This window comes from Staurois parvus, unplaced genomic scaffold (assembly GCF_062004578.1).
Source record: "Staurois parvus isolate SC_StPar_1 unplaced genomic scaffold, SC_StPar_1.0 ptg000525l, whole genome shotgun sequence".
Lineage (NCBI taxonomy): Eukaryota > Metazoa > Chordata > Amphibia > Anura > Ranidae > Staurois > Staurois parvus.
In genome coordinates this window covers 10187577-10200597 of record NW_028318321.1, presented here as the reverse complement: position 1 = coordinate 10200597, position 13021 = coordinate 10187577, and the positions used below count along the sequence as shown (strand labels likewise).

The following is a 13021-nucleotide window of genomic DNA, read 5'->3' as shown; positions in this document are numbered from 1 at the left end:
GGCAACTTCCGCACTGCTGTGACTCCACTAACCCCTCATCTGCCGTTTTGATAACGCTGTCCTGTGGTGCGCCCCTCCTTGTAGGCCCAGCACTGATAATACTGTCCTGTGGATGGGAGAGTTGATATGTGCGGACTCAACATTACTCCTCATTGGCTGGTGGGCAGAGCTCCAGAAGGGTTACGTGAGAGGTGAGTGTGACAGGGCTCTTAAGGTCCCCTGTTCCTCAAAACTGGGGTAATGCCTTAGGCCAGTGGTTCTCAACCTTTTTACCTTAGAGGAACCCCTGGCAAAAAGATTGAGATCTTGGGGAACCCCTGAAATGATGCTCAGCTCACAGAACATTGGTATGATCAATGAGCTTTTGATAATAACAATTATTTTCAGAAATAGCATTAAATAAAAGAATAAATATTAAAACGTACCTATTTATTGTGAAACTTGTGCTTTCTTTTTCTGCCGAGATGTTCAATTCTGGGTCCAACTTGGGATAAACTGTGCAGGTGGGGGGGGGGGGGCACATTACATGGAAGAAGGACATATTATGTGGTAACAGGGTACATTACACAAGAGGAGGGCACATTACTTGAAGGCAGGGCACATTACGGGGGGCAAGGCACATTATGTAGGATCAGAAAACATTACATGGAGGCAGGGCACATTATGTGGGATAGGGCACATTAAATGGAGGCAGGGCACATTACATGAAGGTAAGGCACATTATGTGGGAGCAGGGCACATTATATGGAGGCAGGGCATATTACATAATAGGTAAACAAAGTAAAAAAGTGAGCGCTAATCAGTTCAGCAGCTGTACACTCAAGGCAACCAGTAAAACCTCAATAAATAATATCAAAGAAATAGTGCAGCGCTTAAATCAATAGTCCTCAGTTATTCCCAATCAGTGGATGTTCCTCAATACGGAATGTAAGAAATGCCCACTCACCGGAACCACACTTACAGTGCAGTGTATAATAGTTATTCCCTGGTGTCACTGGAAGTATACATCTAATTCATCCCTCTTTAGATCAGACAGGTCCAGGGTCACAGCAAATAAGGCTCCGACACAGAGTTCCCCTTAAGGGATGTGTGGGTGTTACTTTTGCAGCAAATAGAAACCTCCCACTCTGGATGGAATCGGAGTAACACAGCTTCTGAAAAAAAGGGGGTTCTCCCCATGCGGGGTCAAAGCAAAAAGATGCCCATGGTGTGATAACGTTTGGATAAAGCAAATTTTATTTGAAAGGACAAGGATGCATCCAGTAAATAGCAATAGGAACGGCAGATGACAGTAAAACACTAACCGTCCCTAGAAGAAAACGTACCTATTTTATGTGAAACGTGTGCTTTTTTCTGCACAGATGCTCAATTCTGGGTTTAACGCGAGATAAGCAGTGCACAGGGGGCAGCAGGGCAGAAAATAGGAGGTCAGGAGGACACATTACAGGGGAGACAGCAGTGCACATTATGGGGCATACTAGGGCACATTACAGGGGGCACAGCAGGACACGTTATGGGGTACAATAAGGCACATTAAATGGGGTGGTGGCAGCAGGACACCTTATGGGGCACAATAGGGCACATTACATGGGGGGCAGCAGCAAGTGGCTGTAATAAGACCTCTCTCATAGCACGATCCTTCCCATTGGCCCCCTTTTCTTCTTGTCCATCCCAGGTGGTGTCACATACAAGCACCTGGGGTAGACAGGAAGAAAGGGGGGCTGTAGGAAGGATCACACTTTGAGAGAGGTCTTATTACAGCCACTTCCCGCGCTACTCTGCATGTATTGGCTGAGACCCGATCTACCCATCAGCTGTCAGTGATTGATGGGTAGATCTCTGCAGAACCCCTGGGGACTTCTTGCGGAACCCCAGTTGAGAAATACTGAGTTAGAGGCTTGAAACAAACCATTTACCACTGGCAGGGGTGCTTACAGTGATCAGCTTTTATTTATCTATGCAAAATTTTTATCCCAAAAGGTTTTTTCTTCATTCACATGGGTCGTTTGGATCTGTGCCCCTTGTGACAGCCATGTTCACTCACACAGGGATGTTCCGTGCATGTCTTTATAGGCAGTCCCATTGCTGTCAATTGGGATGCAGTGGCTACACAGAAACAGCTGCTGCTTCCAATGTGACATCCGTGTGGGTGCACAGCCTTGAATGCACCCAGGGTTGATACCGGTGCATCCCTGTTTGGGTAAACACAGTCATCACAGGGTACAGATTCATATGCCCTGTGTGAACAAGGCCTAAATTTGCTAGTACATTTACCACTCCCTTCCACCCAGACTGACAATGCTGCTGTCCAAAGGTGTCTATGTTGCGCCTTCACCCAAAATGGTGGCACTCTAATACAAGAAGTAGCCAGATCACCAGGTGAAAACCAAGGAAACAATGCCTAAAGAAAGAAAACAAATACAGCCACCACATCTACGGATTAGTAGGCTGCAATATGTAAAATTTTTGGCTTTGGGTTTAATATTGCTTTAAGCTTTAAATAACCAAAAACAACAGTAAAACTCCACTTTGTTTCCTCCTCATTTTTCATTTTCTGGTTTCTCAACATTTTTCTTCTTTACTTGGCTTTCATATGATATCCTTTGTACTCTTTACGAATTCATCCAGACTTACTGGTCTGTTATACTCTTGTCCTTTATTCCTTTATCCACAATTTTTCCACCAGTCCTTTTTCTTCCGCCCTGCTTTCTTCTTACCTTTTCAGACCTGGACTTTGCTTCTAATGCCATTGTTTGCTTTCATACCGTTTTCACTCTTTAGCTCTTTGCTCACATCACCTATCTTCCTCTACAGTGTTTTACTCCTCTTATTGTCCCACTTCATGCTAGTTTCTGATTTTGAAGACTAATCATTATTTTAATTTATAGCTACTGTTTCCCATTGTTTTCCACAGTTGATAAGAACATATGAGACCTTTTTCTTTTCAGCCGAAGAAGAATTTACAGTACAAAATCAAAAACCTAAAATGATTAAGGTCATTGACTACTATGCAACAGGTACTCTAAAGTTACTAAAACATTTACACTTTTAAAAATCATAAGGTCCAGAACAGAGGTGTTCCATGTGTTCCCTTCCTCCCTCCTGCTCTCATTAGGGTTTATTATTTAAAATGGAAGAGTGCACAATCTGGTGCAGCTCTGCATAGAGACCAATCAGCTTCCAGATTTTATTGCCAAAGCTTAATTGAACAAGCTGAAGTTAGAAGCTGAGTGCCCAGGAACATTGCCCTGCCCTTGTTGTAACATTATATATGCTTTTGAAACAAGAAAATTAAAATAGGCTTTCCATTTGAAAAAAATATATCTCTTAACAGAAATTTTATTTTATCGTTTAGACTATTATTTCAAGTTAATGAGGGATCCTAAATTATATATTTAAAAAAATAAGCTTCAGGGCAGGGGCAGACTGACAACTTACAATAATTAAAATTATTTAAAAAATAATAAAACAACATCGCGGGGTCCCCCCTCCATTCATACCAAGCCCTTTAGATCTAGTATGGGTTTTAAGTTGAACCCCCAGGCTCAAATAAAAAAAAATGGCGTGGGGTCCCCCCAAGATCCACACCAGACCCTTATCCAAGCGAGTTGCCCGGCTGGTCAGGAAAGGAGGGACAAGTGAGCCCCCACTCCCTCCTGTACCATACCAGGCTACATGCCCTCAACAAGGGGGGTGCTTTGGGGTGCTAAAAGAAAAAAAATAAAAGAATGTCCCCTGAAGTAGATCCAATGTCAATCACGATGCCCGTCACGGCCGCTACTCAAAAAAAGAAAAAAAAAATCCGCTCCTGACTCAGGCTTCCGGCCATCTGACTGCTTCGCTGGCTTGACAGTTCTTAAATATGTAAGGGACGAGGCCACCCAGTGACCTCACGTGTGTGGCCCCACCTCCTTGTGGCATAATTGACCCTGCATGCCCCGGTTGATGACCCCTTAAGGGGCGGGGTCACACAGTGATGTCCCTGGGTGGCCCTGCCCCTTACATATTTAAGAACTGTCAAGCCAGCGGAGCAGTCAGACAGTCGGGAGCCTGCGTCGGGAGCTGAGACTTTTTTTTTTTCCTTTTATTCGGGTAGTGCTGGCGGCAGGCATCATGATTGACGTTGGATCTACTTCAGGGGACATTCTTTCATTTTTCTTCTTTTAATAAAGGACTTGTCAAAGACTCCTGTGTTTTTCAACTTTATATCCTCGTTACCACTTCTGCTCTAATACCTGTCTACAGTAATTACTCATTAAGTTTTATATTTCCACTATATGCCAGTTTGCATAGTGATAACTTAGCAAAACAAATAATATGTATTTTTTACATTTTATTTTACAAAATGTGTAAGGTTTTTTTAATCAATATCATATGCAAATGAAATGTCACACCTTCTACATATGAATGAAATAGTGAAGAAACATTGATTCATTGTATTTCCACAATGACACTTGCAGACAATCTGCAAATGTCCATTTACACAGGAACAACTGCATTTTGACAGCTCCTCATCCTGGGTACTACAAAGTATTTACCGGCTGTCATTTTTACAGCCAGTAATAGTAGTGAGGGAGTGGAAGCAGGAGCTGGACATTCTAAAAATGTTGAAGTTTATTTAGGACATTTCTCTTTTGTTCAAAATCCTCAAGTATTTAATGTACAGTACAGTACAAAGACTCCTGTATGACAGTCTAAACAATTACTAAATCTAGTTACTATGGGATGCACAAGCCTCATAATGCAAATAAAATAATTTATTTTCCTAGACTGAGCCAAATCCTCATTCTTTTGTGCTTCACATGCTCCCCCTCCCAGACACTGTAGCTCCCAATGGGAGGGCTTCAGCAAAAGAATGCAATCCAGAAAGCAGTGAGCAGGACCAGGTGTGGCTAGGTGTTGAATGATAAGCTATAGGATTGTGAATTAGCAGTGACAATGCTGATAGCCAAGTCTCCTGCAAAGTTTTTTTTTTTTTATCCCAATGTAGTGGAAGCTTACAGAGAGTGGCAAATCTGCTCTGAGTTCAGAACCAGTGCAGTATTGTTGCCACACCATAACAGGAAGTTGCTTTAGGTGGGCTTTACTGGCACAATAAACATGCAGTTGTGGGACTTTGCAGGACTTTATTCAGCAACCAATAGTGACCAAATAGGCTTTTATTCTAGAATCTGTTGGTGCCAGAGAAACATCTTATGTTTAAGGGCCTATGTCGATGGACTTTAGGCTTCTGTCAATGACATCAGTTTGAAAAGCTGCAGAGGCTGTTTAGAATTCATGGACTGGTGTATTTGACCTGCTTCTGAGCTGAAGTTGACCTACTTCAAGTGGGTTTTGCATTCCCATTGACTTGCATGGGAATGCCAAACCCACTTAAAGTGGTCAAAAGCCCACTGACCAAGACCCTAAACCATCTAATTTTCTTTCAAGGGAACCTGTCAGGACAGCTGTCATAATTGTGTAAACATCTGTCTGCATGTAAGGATTGTGTACCGTTGGATGTAACAGATGACAGCTACCTCTGTATGTTCCAAACAATGTTAGTTAAAGTATTTCAGAATTTGATAAATCTTTCTTCTTTTTTCTGTATTGACAGGAGAGAAAGCTGTCACGATGTATGATGTGCCCAACTACTAAACAGAGCGCATACTAAAAATGGTAATTAATCTTGCAGTCTTAGCCTTTCTTATTTTAACAGGGATATCTATATTTTTAGATCTTGTTTGGGGAGGGGAGGGGGGGGAGGACGAGTAGCTGTAGTTTTGGTCAAATATGAATTTAGTTTTAGTAAGATTTTGGCAGAATGGTCAGGCCACTGCCATATACCTGCAGTACGCAGTGCCAGGACAAGGTTCTTTAGCATCCAAGGTCAAAGTGTACCCCTCCCCCCATGGTTTTTGAACTAGCTCAGCATTTTATATAGCAGGCCATACTTTTTTGCTTACCCCTCCTCCTGCTGAAACACCCAAGGAGGGTGCCTCGTCTACCTACCCCTCAACCTGGTCCTGGTAGTAGGTGTATGGAGGCCTGTACACATAGGTCTGTTGCTTGTGGAGAATTTGGATAACTTCAGATGTGAGGAGGATTGATTAGATGTGTGCTTGTGTTCAAGAACATGTACAGTGGGTATAGAAAAGAATCACACCCCTTCTCCCCCCCCTCCTTTAAAATCATATTTTATTGCTTTGCAGCCTGAAATTAAGACATATACAGTTTTTGTTTTATCCAGCTGTATTTACTGCAATTTATACCATTCAAGTGAAAATATATAACACCAACATATCAGGAAAAAAAATTCAAAAACAGAATCACTGAGTTGGAAAAAGGATCACCCCCCCTCCTAAAAATTACTTGTAAACTCAATCAGGTGTGGCTAACAATATCACACATTTTCCATAAATGTGGCTTGTATGGGAGGGTTGCAAGAAAAAAGTCACTTCTAAAGAAAGGTCACATGCAGTCATGACTGAGCTTTGCCAAAATGTACCTTGAAGATTCTGAGGCCACATGGAAAAAGGTGTTATGGGTAGATGAGACTAAAATTGAATTATTTGGCCTCAACACTAAGGCCCCTTTCAATTGGGGCAGACCTGTCAGTGGATCCACTTGTTCAGTGTGGGATCTCTCCTTTGATCCACGCTGAGCAAGTGGATAACAGGTCTGTGTTCGCTTCACTGCTGCAGAGCAGACACAGCCCACTGTTTTCTTTGGGGCGGTCAGATGGAAACGGACCACCTGTCCGTTTCCACCTGACTGACATCTGAACCGATCCAGCAGACAGATGGAGAACTGATCCCCATCTGTTTGTTTTTAGTGTACAGGATTGGATGCCGGTGGGTGTCAGCGGACACATATCCATTAACACCCGCCGCTCCATAGAGAGCTATGGATGGTCCAATCGGGTCCACCTGAAAAACTGACAGACGGACCTGATCAGACCATAACTGTGAAAAGGGCCTAAACGATATGTCTTGTGGAAATCCAATACAACTCACCATCCAAATAACACCAGTCCTACAGTAAAGCATGATAATATTCTTTTATGGGGTGTTTCTCTGCAGCAGGGACTGGAGCACTTGACGAGACAGAAGGAAAAATGGCAGGACATTACACATGTAAACCACAAAAATATGCTAGCAAAGAAATCCCCAATACCTCTTACACCTTTAAAAAGGGCTTCCAGGATAACACACTTTTGGGGCTGCACTCATAGTCCGTGCCCTGATTATCAGTGCAGATGTCCTCTGACACTTGCCGGTTATTGGCAGTACTTTCTCCACACTGTGACAGCATGAGGAAAGTGCTGCCGATAACCAGCAACTGTATTTATGTTGTGATCAGCTGTGTCAGTGGACACAGCTGATCACGTGGTAAAAGGCCACTGTGATTGGCCTTTTACCTTGTCATGTGATCAGTTGTGTCCATAGGACATAGTGATCCCAAACAGCGCCGGGTGCACGCGGGGGGCACATTTTGGGAGGACATCATATGACGCCCTCCCAGAACTGGACAACCGCACTGTAGCTGTCATTCAGCTATAGCATGGTTGTAAAGTGGTTAACCTCCTTGGCGGTTTTCCCGAGTGTAGCTCGGGGTAGAATTTCTATACCAAGAACGGTAACCCCGAGCTACACTCGGGCTTACCATGCAGCGTTCTCTGGGGGTCCCTGCAGCACTTACCTTGTCCTTCGCTCCCACGATGGGTCCCCTGCAGCGTCCCCGTCCATCTCCTCCGGCGGATGCCGGCATCTGGCTTCCGTGTTCCAGTCCCCGTGACGTCGGAACGTTCGGGCGGCGGAACCGGCGGGAAATTTTAAATTTTTAAAAAATGACATTTTTGCTGTCATTGCTTTTTCACTGCATTTCACATACATTTTGTCTCTACTGCTTTGTCCTGTGCCCTGCCTGCATTTTGACTGTTCTTTCTGCCTGGAAACTTAGAAAAGTCCATGGCGGCCAAAAAGCGTCCCTTTACGTCAAAAGCGGTTTTAGAACAGCGATAGTAAATCAGAACCACTTGCAGAATTGAGTGATAATGATTTGTGGGGAAATTTGTCATCAGACACTGAAAACGATTTTGCGACTTTGCTCAGCGATGTGCGAATTTGCCTCTGTATTTCAAATTTCAGTGTTTTTGGTTTGATTATATTATTGAATTAAATTTATTATTATTATATTATTATTTTTTATGATTATTTATTAAATTATAATTTATGATTTCGTGTTTCAAGTTTTATCATATCCGGAATGTTTAATAGACTCTTTTTCGGATAGATTTCAGTGAGTTATTCCTAAAAATTACAGCCTACAATTAAAAACTACATATTTCCATGCAAAAAAATGGTACCGCTTTCAGCACAAAATTCCTGACATGATCATACCGCCAGGGAGGTTAATGAGCTCATAATAAATTCAGTATCAAATATAACTTAGCAAAGATACATTGGAACTGAATAATCACTTCATTTTACCATATCTGGAAAACATTCAAAATAACTGTGATCACATTAAGCTGGCACACTTATATAATCCTTTCTAAAAGGAAACACAAAAATAAAATGTCATTAAACCCTTCACACCTAGGGGTAAAACAAATCTAGGGGTAAATGCCTAAACACAATTTTGCAACTTCCACATATGTTAGTAAAACTGTACATATCATCACAACTACAACAACAATTGGATTTGTGGGAACACAATTAGGTGCTTGCTGCAACTCGTATACATAAGTTAGTGACTGGCAGTGCAGGAGGATTTAGAATTTATTTTGAGTTGTTCCTTGGTGGTAGGTTATGGTAGTAGTAAGAAATATACTGCTAAATTTAAAAAAACTTTTTTTTTACTATTTAGGGCCAGTTTTCCTTTGATAAAAAAAAATCAGAAGATATCCATTACCATTCACCACCAAATCATAGCCGAATTTGACCTGAAAAAAACAAGCATTTTTTGCTATATGGCGCTGCACTAGTTTAACTGACAATTTCACGGTCATGCAATTTTGTACATAAATGAAATATGTGTTATTTTTTTTCACACAAACAGAGCTTTCTTTGGAGGTATTTGATCACCTCTGGGGTTTTTTTTTACACTATAAACAAAAAAAGACTGAAAATTTTGAAAAAAAAAAGATATTTTCTCATTTCTGTCATAAAATATCCAATAAACTCAAATTGCTTCATAAATGTAGGCCAAAATGTCTTTTGGTAGGCCAAAATGTCTTTGGTAAGAAAAAATCCCAATAACTGTATATTAATTGGTCTGTGTGAAAGTTATAGCGTCTACAAACTATGGTATATATACTGAAATTTACACAGGTTTTTCTTTCTGACTGCCTATCAGATTTCTTGAGGTGCTAAAATGCCAGGGTTGTACAAAAACAACCCTTTTTGGAAAGTAGACACCCTAAGCTATCTGCTGAGAGGCATGTTGAGTCCATGGAAAAAATTTTTCCCACAAGTTTTTGGAAAATGGTATATTGCTCACACATGCCATGGGTACCGTATTTTTCGCTTCATAAGACGCACTTTTTTCCCCCCAGAAAAGGGGGGAAAATGTCAGTGCGTCTTATGGAGCGAATATAAAGCGGCCGGTCCGGTATTTCTGCCGCCACCATGTCAGAATACCGGGCCGGCCGCTCAGCTGTTCTCTCCTGCAGGGCCTTACCTGTTCCTCGCTCCAGCGCTGCGCAGTCTTCCCGCGCTGGCTTCTGTGACAGCCGGGTGCTCACTGCGCATGTGCTGCGCTTTGTGAATGATCCGGTGTCTTCTGGGACACATGACAGGTCCCAGAAGGCGCCGGGCCATTCACAAAGCGCAGCGCTTCTCGCGCATGCGTAGTGGGCACCGGCTGTCACAGAAGCCGGCCCGGGAAGAAGGAAGGAAGGATAACTCCGCGGAAGTGGGAGCTGGTACCTGTCAAATTCAGGTACCCGCTCCCCCTCCCTCCCCAAAGGTCAGCAGTCTCTGGTCATTCCCTGCACTGTCTGCAGTCTCTGGTCATTCCCTGCACTGTCTGCAGTCTCTGGTCATTCCCTGCACTGTCTGCAGTCTCTGGTCATCCCCTGCACTGTGTCCGCAGTCTCTGATCATCCCCTGCACTGTGTCCGCAGTCTCTGGTCATCCCCTGCACTGTGTCCGCAGTCTCTGGTCATCCCCTGCACTATGTCCGCAGTCTCTAGTCATCTCCTGTACTGTGTCCGCAGTCTCTGGTCATCTCCTGTACTGTGTCCGCAGTCTCTGGTCATTCCCTGCACTGTCTGCAGTCTCTGGTCATCTCCTGTACTATGTCCGCAGTCTCTGGTCATCTCCTTTACTGTGTCCGCAGTCTCTGGTCATCTCCTGTACTGTGTCCGCAGTCTCTGGTCATTCCCTGCACTGTCTGCAGTCTCTGGTCATCTCCTGTACTTTGTCCGCAGTCTCTGGTCATCTCCTGTACTATGTCCGCAGTCTCTGGTCATCTCCTGTACTATGTCCGCAGTCTCTGGTCATCTCCTGTACTGTGTCCGCAGTCTCTGGTCATCTCCTGTACTGTGTCCGCAGTCTCTGGTCATTCCCTGCACTGTCTGCAGTCTCTGGTCATCTCCTGTACTTTGTCCGCAGTCTCTGGTCATCTCCTGTACTATGTCCGCAGTCTCTGGTCATCTCCTGTACTATGTCCGCAGTCTCTGGTCATCTCCTGTACTATGTCCGCAGTCTCTGGTCATCTCCTGTACTGTGTCAGCAGTCTCTGGTCATTCCCTGCACTGTCTGCAGTCTCTGGTCATTCCCTGCACTGTCTGCAGTCTCTGGTCATTCCCTGCACTGTCTGCAGTCTCTGGTCATCCCCTGCACTGTGTCCGCAGTCTCTGGTCATCCCCTGCACTGTGTCCGCAGTCTCTGGTCATCTCCTGTACTATGTCCGCAGTCTCTGGTCATCTCCTGTACTATGTCCGCAGTCTCTAGTCATCTCCTGTACTGTGTCCGCAGTCTCTGGTCATCTCCTGTACTGTGTCCGCAGTCTCTGGTCATTCCCTGCACTGTCTGCAGTCTCTGGTCATCTCCTGTCCTATGTCCGCAGTCTCTGGTCATCTCCTGTACTATGTCCGCAGTCTCTGGCCATCTCCTGTACTATGTCCGCAGTCTCTGGTCATCTCCTGTACTGTGTCCGCAGTCTCTGGTCATCCCCTGTACTGTGTCTGCAGTCCATTGGTTCAGAATATTTTTTTTTCTTGTTTTTCCCCTCTAAAACCTAGGTGCATCTTATGGTCAGGTGCGTCTTATGGAGCGAAAAATATGGTATATATTCTGCTACTTCTCCTGAGTATGGGGATACCACAAATGTGAAACTTTTTGGGAGCCTAGCCGCATACAGGAGCCAAAAATCCAATGACCCCTTTGAAAGCCTGACGGTACATAAATTCCTCATTTCACTTCCTCACTAGCTATCACAGTTTCAGAGGCTCTGAAATTCCAGGATAACACAATCCCCCACAAATTACCCCTTTTTGGAAAGTAGACACCCCAGACTATTTGCTGAGAAGCATGTTGAGTCAATGGAACGCTGTATTTTTTACCACACGTTTTTGGAAAATGACAAAAAAATGGAATGCCAGGATAGCACCAACCCCCCCCCCCCCCCCCAAATGACCCCTTTTTGGAAAGTAGACACCCCAAGGAATTTAATAAGAGGCATGCTGAATATTTTGCAGATCATTTTTTTCTCACAAGGTTTTGTAAAATAAAAGAAGAAAAGAAAAACTATGATTTCTTTTTCTTTCTTCATTTTCCAAAAACTTGTGGCAACAAACGAGATATGCAAAATACTCACCATGAATTTTATCAAATTCCTTGGGGTGTCTACTTTCCAAAAAGGGTCACATGGGGGGGGGGGGTTATTCTGACATTTCCGGGCCTCCAAAACTGTGATAGGTAGTCAGGAAGTGTAATGAGGAAATAAAGCTCTTTAAAAGCCTGAAGGTGCTTAATGGATTTTGGGGTCCTGTATGTTGCTACGCTGCCAAATGTCTCCTACATGTGGTATCCCCACACTTGGGAGAAGTAGCAGAATGTATTTTGGGGAGTAATTACACATATATCCATGGCATGTGTGAGCAATATATCATTTAATTGACAGGTTTTTTTCTTTGTCATTTTCCAAAAACTTGTGGTAAAAAAATATATTCTTCTATTGACTTAGCATGCCTCTCAGAAAATAGTTTTGGGTGTTTATTTTCCAAAAAGGGGTCATTTGAGAGGGGGTATTTTATGCCCAGCATTAGAAGTTTATGCCATTTTAGATTTACAGAGGAGGTCTAGTGCTAGAATTACTGCCCTTGATCTGACGTTCAAGACGATACCTCACATGCATGGTGCAACTGCTGTTTACTTATTGCGCACACAGGTGAGGGGGCGGGGGTACTTTTTTTTGTTTTGTTTTGGGTTTTTTTAGTTATTTTGATTTTTTAATCATTTTTACACTGTACCTTTCTCTTTTTTTTATCATTTTCAATGCTATCACAGGAAATGCAAATATCCCCTGCAACTTCAATGGGCATTGGCATATATTCTTTTTTTGAGAAATCTGGGGTTTATCATACTCTATATATCTAATCTGCCCTTACATTATTTAATCTCACCAAGATCGGTGTGATCAGCTTTCCCAATTTATAAATGGTGCTGTTTATATCCTGCAAACCTGAAGTGATGAAATGCTCAAAGCTTCCGATTTTTTAGACTATAGAGATGCTGGTGCTATTCCGGTCTCCAATCAGCTCTATGGTCAGCTGGCAGAAACACCGGCTGCATTCCCAGGTTTCCCCGATGGCGCGGGACTGCCCGAGAAGGCCGTAGAAGGCAGTGGGGTGGGGTGATCTTCTTCCGCTGCTTGTAAAAGCAATCCTGCAGCTAGTTAGCCACTATGATTGCTTTTACATGAAAGGCGATCACCGTCTGAAAAAAACGATACCAGGATGATGCCTGCAGCTGCAGGCATCATCCTGGTATAACCACTCAAAGTCCAGTGATGTATCAGTACATCGCAGATC

General features: G+C 43.4%; 1 protein-coding gene across 1 annotated transcript in view; it reads left to right on the top strand.

The window, feature by feature from the left end:
* The window catches only part of LOC149451736 (alpha-2-macroglobulin-like protein 1), a 147929-nt gene that overhangs the window by 100274 nt on the left and 34634 nt on the right, over positions 1 to 13021 (top strand). Inside the window, exons 34-35 of the mRNA XM_089690334.1 lie at positions 2915 to 3017; positions 5597 to 5658. Of these exons, the coding sequence (XP_089546460.1) occupies positions 2915 to 3017; positions 5597 to 5637 (144 nt within the window). The 3' untranslated portion in view covers positions 5638 to 5658. The remainder of the gene's footprint in view (positions 1 to 2914; positions 3018 to 5596; positions 5659 to 13021) is intronic.